At 51.0% G+C, this 18115-nt stretch overlaps 1 protein-coding gene across 2 annotated transcripts; it reads left to right on the top strand.

The window, feature by feature from the left end:
* Positions 1-1608: 1608 nt before the first annotated feature.
* On the top strand, positions 1609-17625 carry LOC144721849 (mucosa-associated lymphoid tissue lymphoma translocation protein 1-like). Of its 2 annotated transcripts, none has more exons than XM_078599763.1 (14): positions 1609-1950; positions 2084-2226; positions 3451-3575; positions 4026-4185; positions 4450-4545; positions 5077-5112; positions 5967-6170; positions 7307-7484; positions 7942-8016; positions 9526-9668; positions 11489-11635; positions 14111-14268; positions 16189-16317; positions 16904-17625. In XM_078599763.1, the coding sequence occupies exons 1-14, from the start codon at positions 1826-1828 to the stop codon at positions 17306-17308; spliced, it is 2124 nt and encodes a 707-aa protein (XP_078455889.1). In that variant the 5' UTR covers positions 1609-1825; the 3' UTR covers positions 17309-17625. The 2 variants fall into 2 exon arrangements, with proteins under 2 accessions (XP_078455889.1, XP_078455888.1); XM_078599762.1 differs by having other exon boundaries at positions 1658-1950; positions 4026-4173.
* Positions 17626-18115: the final 490 nt, after the last annotated feature.

Genomic DNA, 18115 nt, shown 5'->3' with positions numbered 1-18115 from the left:
CAGTTTTAGTTCCAGTGTTAGTACAGGAGCAACGTTTGCGCTGTGGGTAGTGTTAGTTCCAGTGTTAGTACGGGAACAATGTTGGCACTCTGGGCAGTTTTAGTTCCAGTGTTAGTACAGGAGCAACGTTGGCGCTGTGGATAGTGTTAGTTCCAGTATTAGTACAAGAGCAATGTTGGCGCTGTGGGTAGTGTTAGTTCCAGTGTTAGTACATGAGCAACGTTGGAGCTGTGGGTAGTGTTAGTTCCAGTGTTAGTACAGGAGCAATTTTGGAACTGGGGGTAGTGTTAGTTCCAGTGTTAGTACAGGAGCAACGTTGGCGCTGTGGGTCGTGTTAGTTCCAGTCTTAGTACAGGAGCAACGTTGGCGCTGTGGGTAGTGTTAGTACCAGTGTTAGTACAGGAGCAACGTTGGCCCTGTGGGTGCTGTTAGTCCCAGTGTTAGTACAGGAGCAATGTTGGCGCTGTGGGTAGTGTTAGTACCAGTGTTAGTACAGGAGCAACGTTGGTACTGTGGGTAGTGTTAGTTCCAGTGTTAGTACAGGAGCAACGTTGGTGCTGTGGGTAGTGTTAGTTCCAGTGTTAGTACAGGAACAATGTTGGCACCATGGGCAGTTTTAGTTCCAATGTTAGTACAGGAGCAACGTTGGCGCTATGGATAGTGTTAGTGCCAGTGTTAGTACAGGAGCAATGTTGGCGCTGTGGGTAGTGTTAGTTCCAGTGTTAGTACAGGAGCAACGTTGGCGCTGTGGATAGTGTTAGTTCCAGTGTTAGTACAAGAGCAATGTTGGCGCTGTGGGTAGTGTTAGTTCCAGTGTTAGTACATGAGCAACGTTGGCGCTGTGGGTAGTGTTAGTTCCAGTGTTAGTACAGGAGCAACGTTGGTACTGGGGATAGTGTTAGTTCCAGTGTTGGTACAGGAGCAACGTTGGTGCTGTGGGTAGTGTTAGTTCCAGTGTTAGTACAGGAGCAACGTTGGTACTGAGGATAGTGTTAGTTCCAGTGTTAGTACAGGAGCAACGTTGGTGCTGTGGGTAGTGTTAGTTCCAGTGTTAGTACAGTAGCAATGTTGGCACCATGGGCAGTTTTAGTTCCAGTGTTAGTACAGGAGCAACGTTGGCGCTGTGGGTAGTGTTAGTTCCAGTGTTAGTACAGGAGCAATGTTGGCACTATGGGCAGTTTTAGTTCCAGTGTTAGTACAGGAGCAACATTGGCGCTGTGGATAGTGTTAGTTCCAGTGTCAGTACAGGAGCAATGTTGGTACTGGGGGTAGTGTTAGTTCCAGTGTTAGTACAGGAGCAACGTTGGCGCTGTGGGTAGTGTTGATTCCAGTGTTAGTACATGAGCAATGTTGGTAGTGGGGGTAATGTTAGTTCCAGTGTTAGTACAGGAGCAACGTTGGCACTGGGGGTAATGTTAGTTCCAGTGTTAGTACAGAAGCAATGTTGGCGCTGTGGGTAGTGTTAGTTCCAGTGTTAGTACAGGAGCAATGTTGGCGCTGTGGGTAGTGTTAGTTCCAGTGTTAGTACAGGAGCAATGTTGGCGCTGTGGGTAGTGGCGCGCTGTTGCCACGAGGTCGCGCTCTGAGGCCGCGGCGAGAAGCCGCAACGCGGAAACGACTCCTGCCGACTCCCTCGCTTCCCCCCCTCCCACTCTTCGTGTCTATAGCTTCCCCTGGCTGCTCCTCGCTGCGCTTCCCCCCTGTGAGGGCACGGGCTGCGGGTAGCCGCCGGCAAGAAGGAGCCGGGGAGTCTTCGCGTTGCGCTCCGGAGAGAGGGGGTCCCGAGAGAGGGGGTCCCGAGAGGGGTCCCGAGAGAGGGGGTCTCATGGAGCTGAGTGACGCGGCCGGGCTGGACGGCCTCTCCCCGGGAGTCGCTGCGCGGCTCTGCGCGCTCCTCGACGCGAACGGGGGCCGGGCCTGGCGAGGCCTCGCCCGCGCTCACAGCCTCCGGTAGGAAGCCCTGCGCCTCGGGATCCCCTCCGTGTTGACGTGTGTATGCCCCCCCTCCCCCTCCTGGCATCGCCACCATGGTTTGATGTATCGACGTTGAGCTCCTCTGAGTCGAGTGTCGGCGTCTGCGCAGGGAGGACGAACTGGAGATCGGCGAGCCGGGCCCCTCGGCGCGCCTCTTGTCGGCTCTGGGGGCCCGCGGGGTGCGGGTGTCCGATCTGGCACGGGCCCTGGGGGCCATGGGACACGACGACACGGCCAGGGCCCTCGGGCAGGGTGAGTCCGTGCCACAGTTGTTGTTGTTGACCTTCTGGCACAGGGGACCTTCTGGCATGGCTGCTTGATTTACAAGTTGGAGCAGTGTGAGGAAGTTTGGTGGTCTGCAGTACAGAATGGTTGAGTGGGTGAGTGTGTAGGTGGGTGAGTGAATGAGTGGGTGAGTGAATGAGTGGGTGAGTGTGTAGGTGGGTGAGTGTGTAGGTGGGTGAGTGAATGAGTGGGTGAGTGAATGAGTGGGTGAGTGAATGAGTGGGTGAGTGTGTAGGTGGGTGAGTGAATGAGTGGGTGAGTGAATGAGTGGGTGAGTGTTTCGGTGGGTGAGTGAATGAGTGAATGAGTGGGTGAGTGTGTAGGTGGGTGAGTGAATGAGTGGGTGAGTGAATGAGTGGGTGAGTGTGTAGGTGGGTGAGTGTGTAGGTGGGTGAGTGAATGAGTGGGTGAGTGAATGAGTGGGTGAGTGTTTCGGTGGGTGAGTGAATGAGTGAATGAGTGGGTGAGTGTGTAGGTGGGTGAGTGAATGAGTGGGTGAGTGAATGAGTGGGTGAGTGTGTAGGTGGGTGAGTGTGTAGGTGGGTGAGTGAATGAGTGGGTGAGTGAATGAGTGGGTGAGTGTTTCGATGGGTGAGTGAATGAGTGAATGAGTGGGTGAGTGTGTAGGTGGGTGAGTGTGTAGGTGGGTGAGTGAATGAGTGGGTGAGTGTGTAGGTGGGTGAGTGTGTAGGTGGGTGAGTGAATGAGTGGGTGAGTGTGTAGGTGGGTGAGTGTGTAGGTGGGTGAGTGTATAGGTGGGTGGTGTGTAGGTGGGTGAGTGAATGAGTGGGCGAGTGTGTAGGTGGGTGAGTGAATGAGTGGGTGAGTGTGTAGGTGGGTGAGTGTGTAGGTGGGTGAGTGTGTAGGTGGGTGAGTGAATGAGTGGGTGAGTGTGTAGGTGGGTGAGTGTGTAGGTGGGTGAGTGAATGAGTCGGTGAGTGTGTAGGTGGGTGAGTGAATGAGTGGGTGAGTGTGTCGGTGGGTGAGTGAATGAGTGGGTGAGTGTGTAGGTGGGTGAGTGAATGAGTGGGTGAGTGAGTGGGTGGGAGAGCAAGCGAGTCAGCGTTTGAGTGAGTGTATTGCTGTGACCTGCAGTGCTCGTGGTTGAACACTGTGGACGAGATGACATTGTGACAGGTGGAGGGATAGACGAGTGAAGCTTGCGTGCCGTGCGTGGCTGCGTACCGATAGAACCGGTGTTTGTGGAGTGGTGCTCGGAGTCACAGCAGGCCTGGCGGGGAGAGTCCGTCACTCTGGGGTGCCGTGCACGTGGCAACCCCCCACCACGGTTCACCTGGTTCCACGGCAAACACGAGGCGAGTCCCGCGTTGGCACCATGTGTGTCCACCGCACTGCGCATGATTGCATTGCCAATGTGTTTGCGGTACGCCACGGATGAACGCCAACGTGCGCACCGACACGCAGAAATCACAACACGGGCGAGCAAACAAGACGCCCCCTCCTTACCATAGCTGCCCCTCCACAAAATACAAGTACAGTGTTTAGTACACGTACCATCAGCCACACGACCTCCCTTCTGGGAGTGCTTCATGCCAGCCGCGTTGGTTCAACTCTGCACCGGTTTTGACATTCAGTGTCTCATCAGCAGAGTCAGGCTTGCTTGAGCCAACGCTGGTGAACTGCCACAACACAAGATAATCATGAGCGTCGTTGTGGAGAATATAAGTAACACAATGAATATGCAGACAATGCCTCCCCCTTCCCATATATGAACTTCACTGTTGCCGACCCCTTTGCCTCGTCAGATCCCGGACGCCGTGGGCCCTGAGTTGCTGCTGGCGTCCGTGTTGCCGCGTGACGCCGGTCACTACACATGCCGCGTTCACAACGAAATCAGCTACGGCTTCACCGACTGGATCAGGCTGAGGGTGCTGGGCGACCAAACGACGCCAGGTCATTGCCACGGTTAGAGCGCAGCACTACGAACCCGGCGACCCAAGTTCAGTTCCCACTCACTGCCAACACCAGTGCAAAACATCTGAACTCCGGCCTGGGCCTCCCCTTCGTCGGACTCGGTCCGAAATGAGTACCCGGTGCTGTGTGAAAACATAGGCACGAGGGAGACAAAGGTGGCCAGGCATGAAACTGACCAACCTCCTCCTCGTGTGTAGTGTCAACCTAAATAGGTGCTAGCTAACATGACGTTTGTCTTTGTGTGTGCGCATGCAGAAAAAAGACCTGGTCCTGTGGAGCACTCGGAGGCCACGGGGGCCACGCAGGCCTGGGGTCCCCAGAGCCCCTCACAGTCGCCCTTCTTACCCCTCGGTACAATCCGCCAGGTTGCACGCCACTGTCAGAGCAGCTTTGCGCAACATAGCCCCAGCGTCGCACAGTCTGCAGCATGAGGCTCCTTCAGTAATGCGCAGCCTACCACCATATCCGCGACCTCCATTTGCGATAGCGTGGTTGCGGAGGCAGACAATTCGCCTGCTTCCCTTGTTTGTCTCTCCACGTAAACATTTTAAGTATTTTATACACATCCTGTCAGTCACGTGGCCTTCCATAGCTGCATCATTTCAGCAGCATTGGTCCAACACCAACACCAATGCTGGACAGGTTTTGACATTTGGTGTCTCAATAGCAGTTGGGCTTGCTTGATCCTTTGCATGGTGAACAGGAGACGTATTGTCTGCTTACTTATTTTGTTATTTTCCCTACAATGATCCTAGTAATTATTCTGTTCTTTGTATTGTTTAATTTTGGGTTGAACTATGACCCATAACTAACAGAGAAGACCGTTGCCGATAATATTTGGCAGTACCAGCATTGGTTAATTAATGGTTCCTATACTTTCAGATGCGGAGTCAAGTTCCTTCCAGACCACGTTTTATGGTAAGGTTTAGTGCGTGTCATTGTAAGATGCAGTGCATGTTGGATTGTGTTTATATTCAAACAGATTTTTTGTACTAGGCCACGTAATCTGGCCAAATGTTATCGTGTAAACCCTCCATCACCCTGCACAGCCAAACAGATACAGTTGTCACATCTGCAAACTGCTTAATGTGCACCACTCACTTTTGTGTCAGTTCACTCACCCGTGAGCTAAAGAACGATTCTCTGTTCTCTGACAATTGTATTTGGCTGCATCAGGTGGCGGCTGGTCCATACGACCACATCTGGCCAGATCGTCACGTGGTCTAACTAGGAAATCAATAATAAATCCTACCTCCAGCTGTGAAGACTTCCACGTTACTGCTATATGCACTGTATTTGACTCTTATGTCCTTGTTTGTGTACAAATTAGCACAATACCGTAGACACCCTACGTCTGTTTAATGCTTCTTTAAGTTAATTGTAATTGTGCTGTAATTGGTCTAAACACAATCTGCCGGATCCAACTTGCGCTGCAGATAATTTATTATGTAACACTGATTTATGTTTAACACGTAGGCTTTCGCGACCGATATTATTCATAATCAACGTTTTTGGGTTAGATCGCGATCTAACCCAAAAACGTTGATTATGAACGCTGATTTATGTTTGTCCAATAGTTATTTTGCTCCGATTTCCCATTTTCTTCATTGCTGTATTTTATTTTATTTGTTTTGCAAATGAAACTAATCCAGGTCTTTTCAGTGCTGCCCACCTGGTTGCACAGCGTACATTTGAATGCCAGTACAATGCCATCTCTGCTAGGCCGGCAGCAGCAGCGGCTCATTGCGTGCGCATTTCTTTTGTCATCACAGCAACGGAGAAGGTGGCGCTGGTGATCGGCAACTTGAGTTACCGAAACCACACCGCCCTCCGCGCCCCCCTGGTCGACGCCCGTGACCTCACGTCGTTGCTCCGTGTGCTCGACTTCCGGGTCGTGACCCTCATTGACCTCGACCTCCAGCACATGCGGCTGGCCGTGGCGCGGTTCCTTGAGCTGCTGGACGAGGGCGTGTACGGTGTGTGCGCCCTGCGGCAGCACCCTGCAGCAGCACCCGTCAGCACCAGCTCTGACACATGGCACAGCTCCACCCAGCACAGTGACACAGTGCACCAGGCACAGTGACACCCTGCATTTCTAATGCTGGCACCCAGCACAGTGACACCCTGCAACATGTGTTATGCAACACACAACACGAAGCCATCACTCGTGTTGCTGTGGAGAATATAAGTAACACGATGAATAAGCAGACGATGCCTCTTCCTTTACACAAGCAAACTCTGGACAGATTTTGACAATCACTAAGGATTTGCATTTGGCTCGTATTCCCTCATCTGTTCACACATGAGTACAATAGTCACCCTGTATCTCGTTCATATTTCTGTAAATTCACATTGTACTTATGCTGTGATCAGTCAAAGCACAATCTTGCCATGCCGACTCATGCTACAGGGAATTTATTATTAAACATAGATTTGTGTTTGTGCAATCTCATGGGATACAATTGATTTTGCTCTGATTTCTACTTGCTTCATTGCTGTACTGTTTTTGTTTTTCTTTTGTCATTGCGGTGACCCAGGTCACTCGTGTAAATGTGACTCATCCTGGTCTCTTGAGGTCTCACCTGGTTACACAAATTAACTTCAAACTTAGTTTCTCATTAGCAGAGTAAGGCGTGCTTGAACCAATGCTGGTGAACTGACATATAGGATAGGCATGGACCCCTTGTTTAAGATACGGCACTGAGTTTAACGCAGAACTACATGGCACTTATAAGGTCGCACTCATTACACACAATGTGCTTGCCACAAATGAACCACAAAACCTTGCTGATTTCATCAAGGAACATAAACCATCATGCTAACTCCGGTCATCCTCGCAGAGGCTTTTGGCTAACCATCGAACAAAGATGGTCACTGCATCATGCGCTTTCAAATGCGCTTCTGCAGCTGTCTGGAATGCTCTTCTCTCTGATATTAAGAAGCCACTGGAGCGATGCACTTTCAAATCTAGATTGAAAACTAATTTCTTTTCTGTTTAGTTTGTTGTCCTTCCTCCGCATCTTCGATTTGCATAGTTGGCTACGTACAATGCGAAAGAAGTTCAACATATATATTTTACTCAGAATGATAATTCGCGTCTCCATGCTGACAGGTCTGCTCTACTTCGCGGGTCACGGCTTTGAGAACTATGGGCAGAGCTATCTGGTCCCCGTCGATGCGCCGAGGCCCTACCTAAGCGAGCACGCGCTCAGCGCTACCACCATCCTGCGGGGCATGCAGGCCCGGCGCACCGGCCTCAACGTGCTGCTGCTCGACATGTGCCGCAAGCGGTACGTGCGCCGCAGTGGTGCCATCTCATTTGTCCGGTGCGGTGCTTTGTGACCCGACGGCAATCGTGTTTCTGGGTCATTGTTTAGTGTTTTATGTTTTACCCATAAATCCCATATACACCCATACACACAATATACAAAGCAACAGACTTGTTGGGGCAAGTGCTGTTAGCAAGCAGCTGTTAATGCCAGCGTGCAAATGAGGAGGGTAGCCAGCACCACGCCTAGCCGCCTTTGTCTTCAGAGTGCCGATGTTTACACTTTGCCATCAGGTATTCATTTAAGGCTGAGTTGACATAGGGGAGACCATTTCAGATATTTGTAACTAAATTTGGGCATGACAAGGAATTGCGCCTGGGTCGCCTGGTTTCTAGCACAGTGCACTAAACACTGCGGTGTGGTGTGTGGTGCGGTGTGTTTCGTTTGGTGTGCGGTGCCCTGTGTGTGTTGGGTGCAGCAACGTGCATGAGTGCACGGTGCCACCCGTGGAGACACTGGAGGTGACGGCCAACATCGTGTTCGGATACGCCACGTGAGAATGGTCACGGGAGGGGAGTACGTGCAGTGATGGGAGAGCAGTCACGGCAGGGGAGGGCAGATACAGAGCAGTCACGGGAGGGGAGGGCAAACGTGAGAGTGGTCATGGGAGGGGAGTGCATGCAGTCATAGGAGAGCAGTCACATGAGAACCGTCACGGGAGGGGAGGGCAGTCATAGGTGCGAAAGCAGGGGAGGAACACGGGAGGGGGCTACTTACGGAGGGGAACACATTGAGGGGAGTGTCGTGAAGCGTAGGAACTAGAGTTGGTGTTTTACCTACGTGACTTTACCGAAAAAAACCTAAGAATATGATTCCTTGCAGTCACGAAAGCTTCAAATCTAGAATTAGAGTTGGCCCCTTCCCAACCACAGAGCAAACCCGGACAATTATCTCTGTCGGCTTGGGTCTACCAGAGCTGCGTAGTCACTGCATGAGAGTCCAACACAGCAATCCCGGTGCCAGATCTCAGTACAGTCAGTTGCTACCACCAGAACACAGATGCCAAATCGGAGCCTCGTATCTAGGTCCGACCCAGACAGGTGGTGACCCTAGGGTGATCTATGACGGCAAATGCTCCTGCTTAAGGAAAGGGTTCAAGTTTCAAATTATGTGTAAGGATAAGTCTAATTTGCAAAATGACCTGGGTCACCACAGTGACAAAAGAGTACAGTACAGCAATGAAGCAAATAGAATCAGAGCAAAGACAACCAATGAGTCAAGACCAAATAGAATTCAGATAAAAAAAAGTGCATTAAATAAACAATTAAAAACAGTGTACAACATTAACAATATCACATTTAGTAAATGTACTGTAATGAAAGTCGGCTCTGACAAAATTCCGTTCACAGTAGAATTAAGTTACATTAAGTTACAATTACGTTACAATTAAGTTACATTTGCCCAGACTGGCCAAAGGGCAGTCTAGGCAAATGCCCGGTGAGCCAGTCCATTCCGTAGGTCAATGGGCTGGTTTGTGTGGGGAAATTGCAAATGTGATCAGAGTAAAAAGAATAGATTTTGTAAAATTTAATAATTTTACAGTACTACCTCTAATGTGTGCGCGTCATTGCTTATTTACTATCTCAGTTGGCATTAAGTCCTCATATTCGGCAGCCCCAAAGATTCTTCCTCACCGGCCAATTTGTTTTTTGGACCCAGTCCCAAATGGGCCAATGAAATCGCACGGCAAAATAACACTAAGTCGTCACATTGCAAATCTAGCAAGTATACAGTTTGTCGAACAACCCATTTAACAAATAAAGTAATTATAAAAAATAATTACCCATAAGTTCGTCACTGGTTACAGAACTATCAGCCTGGATTCAGGGTGCTTATTGCATTGAGTCAACAGGCAAGTGCAACTGCTGAAGTTATCATGCAGAATCGAAAGCTCGACCACACATTGGGGAAAGTAACCATGGACATTTTTGACGAATTGGAATTTCAGGCATTGGGGGCATTAACAGAGTTGCATGTGGTCACCTTCCCTCCCATGTACTAGCTGCCAGGATGCAGAGGCCTACGAGCTGGACGTGGGCCCAGGGGAGAAGGCCGGCGTGGCAAATGGCCTCTTCATGCGCTTCCTCAAGGAGCGGCTGCTGGAGGACCGCAAGGTGACGGCGATGCTGGATAGCGTCGCCGAAGGTACGGTGCAGTGCCACGGGCAAGTGCTCCCCGGTACTCTAGAACTGACTGCTCACTCACCGATCCTCATGATCAGCCCACACCAGGGCCTGGACACACATTGTCAGGGGACCCTATAAGGGTGCACACACATGACAACAGCCGCCAATCGCCACTAAATGACGGTGACGTCACCACGGCACTTGTGCCAGGCCAGGTGCACTTTGAGTGCATGCTAACAAAGACAAGATCCTCTGTATAGCCTTAACAGGCTGTTGGGGCAAGTGCTGTTAACGAGCACCTGCGAAGACTGACACGGTACACGAGGGGGTGGGTGTCCAGCACCATGCCTGACCACCTTTGTCTCCCCAGTGGTAATGATTTTTACACACCGCATCAGGTAATCATTTGAAGCTGAGTCGACCTAGGGGAGGCCTAGGACTGGTTCATATAATCGCCACTGGTGTTGGCCATGAGCGGGAATCGAATTCCAGCCGCCGGGTTCGTAGCGCAGCGCACTAACCACTACACTACCGCTTCCCACACACACGCGTATACATGCATGTGAACATGCATCCACTTTCACACTGGAAGTCGCTGCATCCACCTCCTCCGTGCCCGTGTGGCACTCGTTCTGCTCTCCTCGTCCTCGCCCCAGCTACCACACAATCAACAAGTAGATGAGGTGCCTGATTCCGTCCCATTTCAGTCCCTCCACGCAAAAAATATTCTCGTTTTTTTCTACACATCCCCTCAGTGCATAATTCCAGCATCATTGGTTCAACACAAGCAAACTCTGGACTAGTTTTGCCATTCAATGTCTCCTCAGCAGTCAGGCATGCTTGAACCAATGCTGGTGAATGGCCAGTTGTTTATAGGTAAGGACCCTTTCTGGTAGATATGGGTCCTAGTTCAATGCAAAACTACACTTGGGCTACGCCCACTTTTAAACCTTTCTAAACAGTTGCATTCGAGGCTTACCCCCCTTTTCTATCCGCCTGATGACGACCGCTTGTGTTGCGATCAAAACCTCTTAGTTTTTTTTGCTTATTTTATTTGTATTAATTTGAACCTACCTACATGACTTTACTGAAAGACCCAAAGAATTTACAACACACAACGCAAAGCAATCATTATTGTCATCATGTAGAATGTAACTCAATAGATGAGCTATGTGAAGGAGGCTGGCAATTGTCTGTTTATTGATTTTGTTACTTATCTTCTCCACAACAATTCCCGCTCACGGCTAACATCGGTGACGAATATCTGAACAGGTCCTGGGCCTCCCCGAGGTTGACTCAGCCTTAGTACAGGTGGTCTCCGGTTTACGACGATCCACATTTACGACGTTATATAATGCCATCATGGTTCGATTTATGATGCAAAAACATGATTGACGACGCATCTTCCGATGTGACTCTGAACACATTTGAACAGAGTTGGTCTGCTTTCCGATGTGACTTGGCATGAAGCTTTTGTTATTCTCAAGTGTTTTTGTGGATTTTTTTACCTCTTAACCCCTGTTAAATATTGCTGATAAAAGGAAAAATTATGTTTCTACTGTTTTGACTGTCGATGGGAATAGTTGTTACAGTCTGTGCGGTCCCTCTTCTTAAAGCGGGGGACCACCAGGAATAGGGTCTGATTTACGACGGGGTTTCCAGGAACGCATTGTAACGTCATAAAATTGGGGATTGCCTGCCTGTATCTGGATAGATATGCGCCTGTGCGTGGTGCCGACCACACCGCTCCCTCGTGCGCCGTGTTGGGCTTCATAGTCACTCGCTCACCAAGGTCTGTTCAGGCTTTAGGTGGGGATCTCCTTCTCTGCATGCGCACAGACATGGGCCGCTGTAATCTGGCACGCGGGAGGCAGGCGCTGGAGATCCGGAGCAGCTTGTCTGAGCGGCGTGCCCTCACCGACCCCCGCAGACCTGCCCAGGGCTTCCCTGCGCGCTCCATCTACCAACGCTGGGCGCAGGCGCACGGTACCATGCGCGTTTTAGAGCACAGTGGCCTAGCGCAGGCCCAGGGACTCACAACGTCAAGCAGCCAGCAACAGATAGCACCATCACAGTTTTAATAGAGAAGAGTGTTACATGTTTTTTGACTTGAGCAAGGTTAGTTATGACAAGAGCTTGGGGAAGAGATGATGGAAGGGAATTCCACAGTGAAGCAGTTCAAGGGAAGGAACAGAAGTGAGGTGACCTGCAGTGTGGTGAGTAAGTGAGTGAGTGAGTGGGATAGTCGGTGAATCGGTGAAGGAGGGGGTGAGTGAGTTGGTGAGTGAGTGATGGTGCCAGTGAGTGGGTGAGTGAGTAGTCGAGTGAGTGTGTGGGTGAGTAAATGATTGGATGAGTGAGTGCGGTGCCTCAAATATTGGAGGAAGAAATCACCCCCTGTGAGTGGCTAGCTGAGATGTCATCTGTTGAGGATGTCCTGAAGGCGATCCAGAGAATGAGACCAGAAAAGGCACCGGGCAGAGATGATCTCCCAAGCGAAATGCTGAGCAAGGGTGGCGTTTGTGCACAGAGTGCCCTACATGACATCATAACAACAGTCTGGACCACTGGACGGGTTCCTCAGGATTGGAAGGATGCCCTGGTGGTCCCCCTCTTTAAGAAGGGGGACCGCACAGATTGTAACAACTACAGGGGCATCTCACTTCTCAATGTTCCGGGAAAGGTCCTGGCAAGAATTATTCAACATCGCCTTGCCAGGCACGCTGAGGAGAGGCTTGCAGAGCCCTAATGTGGTTTCAGGAAAGGGCGGTCCTGCACAGATGTAGGGAATTGTAACAAGACTTACATCTCTGCTTTATTGATCTGGTCAAGGCCTATGATACCATCAGTAGGCCTGGGATCTGGGTTGTTCTTCGTGCTTTCAGAGTCCCTGACTCTGCTCACTATCATTAAGGACCTTGTTGATGGTGAGCGGGCCCGGGTAAAACTACGTGGCCGGGAGTCGGAGCCATTCCCTGTTCACCTTGGGGTGCGACAGGGATGTCCTCTGGCTCCTACATTATTTAACATCTATTTCGACCACGTAGTTTGTGAAGACTTTGATTGCTGTACTGGAGGAATTTCCATCTGGTACAGATGCAATGGGAGGCTGATCGATGCCCAGGTGCGGTCAAGGGATGGCTCCCTATTGGTCAACCATGTTATGTATGCCAATGATCTGGTAATTGCTGCTCACTCAGAGGAGGAGTTGAGGCGCTGCTGCTGAATCTGGAGCATGCCACTAAGAGGTGGGGCCTTATCATTAGCCCCACCAAAACTAAGCACCTGCCTGGGTATTTTGTACCATTGGACACTCCACCCCCACAACTCCCAATTGGTGATGGGACAGTTGTGGAGAGAGTGGAGAGCTTCCCATACCTGGGCAGTGTGCTCATGAGCGGCTCCGTTTGACAGCAGAGGTCTCACTCCGAATCAGTCGAGCGGCATTATCTTTTCATCAGTTGCATAATGTGTGGAAGCTAGCTGGTCTGTCGCTCCACATGAAGCTTCAGGTCTTCTCGGCCACAGTTATGCCCTACCTTTTCTACGCTTGCGAAACGTGGACCCCCCTAATGGAACATCTTCACCGGTTAGAAACATTTAGGCTGGCCTGCCTATGATCCATCCTGGGTTTAACCAGGTTGGGTTGTGTGAGGAGCTCACAAATCCTTGAAAGATCTGGAAAAGTCCCATCGGTGAGCTCCTCAGGCGGGCAAGGCTGCGTTGCCTGGGTCATGTAGCCCGCATGCCCAGCCACCGCATGCCTAAACAGCTTTTGTTCGGCCAGATTGAGGGGGCTAAACGGGCGCGGCACGGGCTAGAGAAGAGATGGAGTGATATAGTACAGGAGGATGTGGAGCTGAGTGGACTTGCCGATGACTGGTACCAGCGGTGTCAAGATCGGCCTCTGTGGAGGAGGATCGTGAAGGATGCTACTGGGCAGTTGGAGGCAGTCGCCCTCCAACAACAACGGAGGGCGGAGAAGTGATGCTCACAACAACGAGCGGAGCACCGGGTGGCTAAAGTAGAGCAAGTTGGCACAGTACGGGGTACAGGTGGTGGATCGGCCAGTCATCTCAGTCAGTCGACCCGGTGCACCTGGATCTGCCCCGTAACCTACTGCCAGCGGGCGTTCGACACTTCACGTGGCCTCAACGTGCACTTAGCCTGGCACAAGCGCCGTGGTGACGTCACCGCCAATTAGTGGCGAATGGTGGTTGTTGTTGTTGGATGAGTGGGTGTCTTGCTGTGACCTGCAGGGTGGTGGTTGAACACAGCATAGATGAGATTAAACAGGCAGCACCTGGTAGAGCCTTCAACCAGAAAGAATGCAACAATGTATGTTTGTTATTTATTGGTGTAGGGCTCAAATTAAAAGCTTTAAATTTGAAGACCGCTTGCCCCCCCCCCTTTGAGATTATCCTCTGTCACTGACTCCCATGCCCCTCTCGGTGCCCTCAGAGCTACCCCCCAGCCGCACGCGCGAGTTTGACTCGGGCTGCCTTGTGCACCTGGGCTTTGCTGCCGAGTTCTCCAACGTGCTGATGATCTACGCACGCGTCCTGGAGCGCGGCGCTGGCGTGGTTTCGTGCCGCGCATATGTCACCGACCTGCCGGACGTGAGTAGTGTGACGGCCACTCGCATGCGCCGAGCGGCCACGCGGCAACCCGGCAACACAGCAGCGTGTTCCCCGCATGTTGAAGAGCTACACGGTTTGATTCCGGCAGCCACCCTGACTAGTACTGCGGTTGTGTATTAACTGCAATAATACTCCGCGCCGTCTGCTTCACCGTGGACGTTCAGGATCCCGTGATGTTATTCACAAGAGAAGGCGATTGTGTGCCAGGGTCACAGTCCAAATTTACCAAATTCAAAAATGAGACTGAAAATTACGCAGTTGGGATCACACACAGCAGCAATCATAGCCCCCTAATGGCCACTGGGGATTCCCTTTGAGATGTGTTGAGATTAGCAGATGTTAATTGCTCTGAAATCCCCCGGTGTACAGGCGGGCGGCTCTATCAAAAACACAACTCGTGACCATTCTGCTTTGACGACCAGCACCTGGTAGGCCATTGTGAATCATGGCTAGGACAGCACTTCACCAGACACCACCAGACAGAGTTACAGTTGATGATCGATTATCTGGTGTCTTATTATTCAGCTTCCAACATTATCCGGCGGTCCCAGGCCCATCAGGCAAAACCGGCAAAACCGCTCCAAAGGTTGTACCAGTCTGGCGATCGACGCCATGTGCGTGACAAAAAAAGTAACAATGCTTGATTTAAATGTCAAATATAAACAGTATATTATACACTACATACAACTTAAGCAATGAAAATACTGCACGTATATAAATGTTTCATGAAAAATAGGTACAGAAATTAAAACTGAAATTTTTTTGTGCAATCCGGCGAAAAGTGCATGTAATTCGGCGTTCGCCGGAGCACCGATCTAAAGGCTGCATCAGTCAAGCGATCGTCAGATGAGTGGTTTTTGAAACAGCCCAGTACATACATTACTCCATGCAGAGTCTTCGAGATTGGTGTGGTAAGTACGGTATAGTAAATGCAGTAACTTTTTGCAGGAGGATATTTATTATTGTCTATTTGTATGTTTATTTATGCCAATTTCAAATAGGAAACTAATTTAAAACTCTAAAAAGCATATACACAACACCTTAAGCATAATGTTAAACAAGAATGTGCAAAAAAAGCTATATTTAATCATGTGATTATATATCCGGATTTTTTGAAAATCTGGCTCCCCCTTCCCCCCGAAGCATCCGGATAATCGTTGATCTACTGGATTGTCCACCTTTACACAGACTGGCAGCAGACAAATTCCCCAGGCCACTCTTGCAAATGAGGCTTTTCCTGGTCTCTTGAGCTTTCACCTAGTTACACAAATCTACTGGAACATCGCTGTGTAGTGACTTAGGTTATTAATCCAGAATAGATGTTTGGATTGGGCCACGTAATGATCTGGCCAAATTCAGTTGCCGCGTGGTGCACAATTGATGTGACAACGGGTCGCCGGTTATGATTGTTTCAGCTCACTCACCGGTAAGAGGGCAATCCTCACGGCCATATTTAGCAGCGATTCGATACGAGATGCTTCACGTGAAACTGCATCTGACGCCATCAGGACAGGATCCAGGGAGTCAGAATAATAGTGACTTCGTCACATGTAAATCCACACGCACAGACAAAGATCTCCCGTGTAGCCTTTAACAGACTCTTGGGGCAGGTCATGTTAGTTTGCACCTATGAAGGCCAGCATGACACACAAGGGGGTGGGTGGCTAGCACCACGCCTGGCCGCCTTTGTCTCCCCAGTGGTGATGTTTACACACCGCACCAGGTACTCATTTTGAGTTCGCCCTAGGGGAGGCCCAAGACCAGCTCAGTTAATAGTCATTGGTGCTGGAATAAGACTCGGGTCGCCAAGTTCGTAGTGCATTACGCTAACTGCTACACTACTGCTCCTCACGCACGCCCACACACGCACACCCACGCACACGTGGACGTTTATGGCAGGAGCTGGAAGTGGATGCCAAGATAAGCAATCTGAGTAGCCTGGAGGTGTCCGGCAGCGTGGGATCGGTACCTCACCGCCCGGCAGAGCCGTGCTTCTCCACACGTGTCACAGGACTGCAGCACCTGCGGGTGAGCACACCCACTGCCCAAACCGCTCACACAAACCACACAGACCACACCGCCCACACCGCTCCCTCCAACCAAAACAACCACACCGCTCACACAAACCACACTGCCCACACCAACCATACCCCTCAGACCAGCCAAAGTAACCATACTGCTCATATTAAACACCCAACCACACCACTCACACAAACCACAGTGCTCACACTTACCACACCGCTCACACCAACCACACCAATCACACCGCTCACACCACACCAACCACATTGCTCACACTAACCAAACCCATCAAACCACACACACCATTTACACAGCACACACCAATTGGACCATCAACACCATCTACAAAACCCACACAAATCACACCAACAACACCGTCCATACCGCTCATGCCGCCAACTGCATCCACCCACCCACACTAATCACACCGCGCACATCAACCGCACCAACCACACCAACAACACCGCCCACACCGCCAACTCCACCCACAACAACCACCCAACCCACACCGCCCCTACTGACGGCGCTGCCCCAGGGCGCTGTGTCACCGGGTGCGGTCACTATGAGCCGAGTGAACGCGTCTCTGTCGCAGGGATCGCTGACCTTCTCCATAGTCCTCGAATGCCACTATGGGGAGATGGACATAATGGAGACTTGGGCCCTGGACATCGGCACTCCGCTGGCCGCCCAGCTTGGTTCCGCACTGCCACCGCACACGCCGAACCTCACGCTCCCTGCGTCCCCCATCTCGCCGCTCGCACGGCCGGCTGCTCCCTTCACCGACTGTGCCATCAGGTCCCCCTCCCTCCCGTCCTCAGCGGGGTTTGGGGTGGCTAAATCACCCGGTCGCACGGAATCATGGAGCTGGGGTCCGTACGATCATCACCACGCCGGTCTTGTGTCATCACCACTGCCGCAGTCACCGCTGTCGAATGCACCGTCCCCCCGCTGGGATGTGGCATGGCGGCTATCCGAGTCGAGGGACGGTGATGGTTAAGGCTGGACCGCAACCCTCGCCGCGCGTCTCGCGGTCAGGGCCGGTACTCAGGAAGACCTGGGGTGGGCCCTAGTGGGTCATGCCCCACCTTTTGCCCATCCAGGTTCACTCTCCTTGGCGGTGAATCATTGCTATGGTGTCTCCCACATGACAGCTCTTCTGCCCCCCCCTCCCCCCATGCTGAGAGATGGAGCCAGGCTTCGTCACGGTGGAGTTGCCACTGAAATCGTGAAAGGGAAACTCTGGTAGCCACTTCCACCATCGCGCGTCATGGCTGTGTACTCGTTTCCACATAAAATTAGGGATGTGAAAGGGTTTTTCTGTGTGTCCTCACTCGATTTCTTCTCGAGCTCGGTGTTATTAAAACGTCGACTGTGCCAGATATACTGGATGAGGTGTGCCGGGTGCGAAACTAGTTAATTCAGCCCTGAACTTTTCCATGACATTGCAATGAATAGGCATTCTGTCTGATACCATCTGGTTTGGGAAATACCATTAAGTGTCCACTACGGGCAAAACGATTGGCATATATCCCTGCGGTGTAATATATACTTGCCACAAATGAACCACAATGCTGATCTCGTCAATGAGCATAAACCAGACATGGGCAAAGTACAGCCCGCGGGCCGTATACGGCCCGTTGGGCTTTTTTATTCCGGCCCGCCGAACTTGTCCAAACATTTTTCGATTTAAAGCTTTCGTGACTGCAGGGATTCATCTTCTTGGTTCTTTCGGTAAAGTCCAAATATTATTAAATTAAATTTTACCTTCCTCCTGTAATGCCCCCATTTCCCCATTAGATGGCGC

Source organism: Lampetra planeri, chromosome 13 (assembly GCF_965212315.1).
Source record: "Lampetra planeri chromosome 13, kcLamPlan1.2.h2, whole genome shotgun sequence".
Taxonomy (NCBI): Eukaryota; Metazoa; Chordata; class Hyperoartia; order Petromyzontiformes; family Petromyzontidae; genus Lampetra; species Lampetra planeri.
This window is presented reverse-complemented; position numbering and strand designations above follow the sequence as displayed.